The 5100-nt window shown below is 56.1% G+C and overlaps 1 protein-coding gene across 1 annotated transcript; it reads right to left on the reverse strand.

The window, feature by feature from the left end:
• Positions 1-2259: 2259 nt before the first annotated feature.
• Positions 2260-4323, reverse strand: VRTN (vertebrae development associated). The gene has a single exon (XM_054200556.1). It carries the CDS (start codon positions 4321-4323, stop codon positions 2296-2298), a length of 2028 nt encoding a protein of 675 aa, XP_054056531.1. The 3' UTR covers positions 2260-2295.
• Between the last annotated feature and the right edge of the window lie 777 nt (positions 4324-5100).

Raw genomic sequence — 5100 nt, forward strand, 5'->3', positions numbered from 1 at the left:
TCTCACCTCCACTTTCACAGATGCTGCTGCAGCTACCACTGCTGCTGAAAGCAGCTATCTCCAGCCTCCGGCAGCTTGGAGACATGGGTAATCATTCTGGAGTAATTACCAGCTTAGTCCCTTGGAGGAGTTCGCTGGTGAGAAGTCGCTGGCAGCTAATTACTCCAATTACTTCCTGACACACAGAGCCCGGGCGCCCAGGGCTCTCTGCAGCAGCACACACCACCGCTCGGCAGCTCCCAGCTCTCCATGTGCCTCCCTCCCCAGGGCACCCGCTTCCTCTGGAACTGCACAGGAGTGGATGGATGGTGGTGAGAACCCCCTGGCACCAAGGATGTGGAGCTAAGTGGTATCTGAAGAGATGCCCCACTGGCTCAGCACTGCTCCTCCACGGCTGCCCCACCACAAAGCTCAGACCCAAGTATGCCACAGGACAACCTTGAGCACCCCTTTCTCCTGCAGGGTGATGCCCAGAAAAGCTCAGCAGGGCTTCCTAGCCTAGGTCCCCCTCCACCTAGGAAGCTCATGACAAATGCAGGCAGACTGCATCCAGAGCAGGACTGCGCTGCAGCAGCCAGGGAGAGGCCCCAGACATGCTGAAGAAGGAAAAACAAAATTATTTGCAAGCAAGACTGAGGGTGGGGGAAGGTGGGACACATAATAGCACAACATGCATTATTGCATCTCAACTCTTAATGTCACCAAAGCTCCTAATCACGCTGCAAAGGCCTGAGGGTAAGAAAGACAAGACTCAGCCCCTGCTGTTAGACCCAGTCTGAGGGGCTGATCGTGTAGGTGCAAGGCTCAAGAGGTTCTCTCCTCACAGTTGTAAGGTTCCCCAGCAGCTTTGTGGGAAATAAGAGCAAATACTGCCATTGTCATCACCATCCTCAGTGGCAGCAGCCAGCCCCAGACCCCTTACAGCTCAGTCATGCTGGCAGACACCACAGGGGAAGCGCACACACTAAGGAGACAAGGCTTTTTGGAGATGCCCAGCAAAGCCTGGGCAGGCAGGGACCTCCACAGCTGTGCAGCATAAGATACTGGCAGGGCAGAGGTGCAAACAGCAGCATTAGCCCCAGTCTTGTATCCAATCTGGGGGGCAAGTCGTGGCAGAGCACAGCTCCTGCCAGGCCTCCAGAAAGAGCACCACCAAGCAGATGGTCCCCACCAGGTCCCAGGAAGCGGAAGAGGACCTTCACAGGAGCAGAGTTTGAGGTATGCACAGGCTCTTCCCAACCACAAGCTCGTTTTAGAAGCTGCCATGGAGGGAAAAGTCTTGCTGCCCAGAAATGGCACAAGAAAGAGCAAGAAACCACACAGGACTAGGAGTGGAAGAGACTTTATTACTTTGGTTCCTTACAAGTGAGATATATGCACCTTGGCTTGCTGCAAGGAGACTCCCACGTTGCGTTCAGCTTGCAGCATGGCACAGGGGATGCAGGGACACTGGGCACACAAGATCTGGTCTCTCCGCCTTCTCCCAAGCATGAGGGAAGAGAGACCCTAGGAAAGTAAGGCAGCTACCAGCTGTGAGAGAGTAAAGGATTGGGTGAAAGGTTATTGCTACGAGACCAGAAAGGTCAGGGACAGCTTCACTGGAGTCTGCAAAGGACACCAGCTCCTAGCTTAGCATTCCCAGCAGATAGACTACAGTGAGGACACAAACCCCTCCTCTACCAGCCTCTGCTCCCTCTAGGGAAGACCAAGGGTAGCCAGAGGCAGGTATTAAGAGCCAGAAAGCCAAGGTGGCATCAGTGCTGACCCCAATTGAAGCTTTTATTCTCCTTAGTGGGGAAGAACCCAGATCAAAGATGCTCCTCCCATAAAGCTCAGCGCTCCCCAAACCCCTCCTCACCCACAGCTGAGCCAGATCTGCTCACCGAGGGGATGCTGGCCACCTCCACGCTCATCCTGCACATCCACATTACTCATTCAAGCAAGTGAGTGTCTGCAGCAGAGACACCTTCACATCCTCCATCCCAAGAGGCCCGGCAGCATCCCCTGACACTGGCACAGTACTGTCTCCCTTGCTCACCCTCCAAGCACAAAGAGAGGGCAACCCCCAGCCCCTCTCCTTTCGGGTAGCTCAGTGCCTTCTCCTTCCACTCCTCCCATCTCCGGGAATGGGCACTGCAAGGATGCTCCCATACCTGATCGAACCACACAGAAAAAGCCAGAGACTAGGAACAAAACAAAACCGGAACAAAAGTTAGAGCAGGGCCCCAGCCTGGGCACCCCACCAAAGGGCATGTCAGTGAAGGAGCTGCGGCCAAGCCAGCTGGCAACCGGCACTCAGGCATCCACGAGTGTCAGCCCATCGTGCAGGGCACGCTTCCACATGTAATAGGTGGAACGAGCTGTGAGTGGGAAACGGGCACTGAACTCCTTATAGGTGGGGAAGGTCTTCGACTCGAAGCGCTGCTGCAGGAACAGCTTGGCCTGTGCCTTGAACTGGGCGGTGGCAATCACATCCATCACAAACATCCGGCTGTTGGCTCTCTCTGACATGGCGTAGCCCGAAATGGTGGTGTGATATGGCATGGTGGGCACTGGCTTATCTAGACGCTTGGTGGCTACCTCCACATGGCACTGGGGCTTGAGGCCTGGCTCCACTCTTGGAGGCACCTGGGAAGCCACCCGGTTCAACAGCCGGCCAGAGCTGGTCCAGGACAGGCGATGCTGCCCGATGGCCAGGCCACTGCCCTTCCAAAACCAGTAGGCTGTGGAAGAGAGCGATGGGTAGCGCAGGCGGTACTTGCAGAACGGCAGCCGCCATTGCTGGACCTGCCTCCTGGCCACATCTCGCAGCTGCTTTCTCCAGCACAGAGAGGGCTTGAGCTGCAGGAGACTCCTAGGTGCTGGCCGGTCTCCATTCAGCCTCTTCCTAACAGGCACGCTGCTTGGCTTCAACTGCAGGAATGGCTTTCCTATCACTAGAGGTTTCTGATTATCCAAGGGAGACTGGGGAGGTTTGAAGTTGGGGTTCTCCTTGATTGCTTTTCTTCGCCAGTTGTAGTAAGTGGACCTGGAGATGCCAGGGAAGCTGCGCTTGAAGCACCTGTAAGGCACCAGAGTGTTCATGGAAATGCATTTCTCAAGGTAGGATTTGGCTCCTTGCATGAAGATTCCTGCTTGGATAGGGTCTAAGGAAGGACTCGGGGATCTTAAGCTCCCCTGTGAATTTGCTGGCTCATCCACATCAGCCTTTTTTGGGACATCCCTGTGAAGCTCCTGCAACCCGTGGGCCTCAGCCAGAGCAGAGGCATCACCATTGACCATGCTCTGCATCTCATGTTTCCAGGCGTAGTACGTGGATCGGGAGATTTCTGGAAACATTTGCCGGAAGTGCTGCAGGGGGATTATATTGCCCTCCTGAAAGCAGGACTGGAGGAAGTGTTTAGCTGCAAACCTGGCAGCCGCTTTCTGCCGGTGTTCACGAGATTGGCGCTTCCAGCGGTAGAAGGTGCTCTTGGTAATGCTGTACCGGTCACGCAGGTTGGAGTAGGTGAGCTGAGGGTCACTGTTCAGCAGCTCAAGGGTCTTCATGGGCTGGACAGGAGGCTCTGGTGAAGGCATTGTGGGTTCTAGCTCCTCCAGGCCAACCACAGCCACAAAGTACTGCGCTTTGAAGACCTGCCGGGAGAGCTGCTGCCCTGACCACATGATGTGGAGCGTGGAGGTTCGTGGACCACACTTCCTGGGCCGGATGAGCCGGTTGAAATAGGGCCGGATCTTCAAGTTGCTCATGGGGTAGATGGAGTAGATGTTACACTGTAGTACTGAGGCAAGAGCATAGACATGCCACATGTTGGCAAAGGTGCCAGGAAAACAGGTAGCTTTGATATCAGCATCAAAGATGGCCTCCAGGATAGCCATGGGGAGGCTGGTCATCTCTGGGGTCTCCTCAGTGCAGAGGGAGTAACGGGCAGCCTGCAGCATCACCTTGGAGTCGATCATGCCATTCAAGTAGTATTGCTTGTGCAGCAGCATCTCTACCACCGTACGCACCTGCAGCTCCAGGCTGAGGCTGGGGTTGCCCCAGAGCAGCACACTGGCAGCCTCAAAGAGGCGGTTCCCCTCACCTTTGCAAACCAGAGGCAGCATGTTACTCGGGGCATCCTCAGGATAGAGGCTCCTGGCTACCCGGTCAACCTCCAGCTCCTCTTGGAACTGCCTCCCACAATAGCCAGGCAGGGAAAAAGATGACAGGGTCCTCTCCGCCTCCAGCGCGGCACTGGTGAGGCCCTCAAGACCAAAGCATTCGGTGGCTTCCTGCAGCTCCTGCAGCACAGACTGCACCAGCTGGTGCCGCTGGATCATCCTGAAGGACGGCAAAAAAAAAAGAAGTCACTGGAGATGAAGGCAGCGCACGCTCCAGACTGACAGGGCCCTGGCCTCCAGGTCCAACTCTTACCCAAAGGACAGGATAGGGGAAAAGTGTAGAGGAAAGGCCACTGCTTACCCCTCCACCCACGTTCCCAAGGACAAAGGAAGAAGCCTGAGCCTCCACAGGCAGACCTGGGACAGGGACATGGGCTCAGCTTGCTCTCCAGTGACCTCCTGTGGGCAACACACACGGCACACAGCCTCCAGACACACTTGCCTAGGTGAAACCAAGGAGCGACTGCATCCACCGGGGTGGGAAGCCAGGTCACCTCCTACCCCTGCATGCTCTGCCTTTGCACCCAGCCTCACCCCGATACCCATCTCCCACCAGTAGCTCCACCCCTTTCATTTTACCACCCCGTAACCAGGGCTCGGAGAGAAGAGAACCTCGAAGGGGAAACGTTTGTCATCTCCGCAGGAAGGGACCTGTGACAGAGCAACACTGAGCCGGGGCATGGAGGGACCTGGGTCAAGGTGTTCAAGTCCAACAGGGGAAGGGGCAAGGAGCTTGTCCCCTCCCTCAGAGCAGGGCACTGCAGCCGCACCCACTACATGTGCTGAAAACCGCTGTCACAGAACCTGGGGTGGGAGGAAGAGACAGAGCCAGCCCAAGCCACAGTTACTGTTGCCTGAGCTGACACTAGATGTCACTTGCTGCTCAGCGGACACACACCACCAGCCAAGGAGAAGCCGTAAAAGGAAGGTTCCTCC

This window comes from Rissa tridactyla, chromosome 4, assembly GCF_028500815.1.
Source record: "Rissa tridactyla isolate bRisTri1 chromosome 4, bRisTri1.patW.cur.20221130, whole genome shotgun sequence".
NCBI lineage: Eukaryota > Metazoa > Chordata > Aves > Charadriiformes > Laridae > Rissa > Rissa tridactyla.

Excerpts from the sequence above, each read along its gene's own strand:
- VRTN (XM_054200556.1), bottom strand. The coding sequence starts at position 4,323 with ATGATCCAGCGGCACCAGCTGGTGCAGTCTGTGCTGCAGGAGCTGCAG.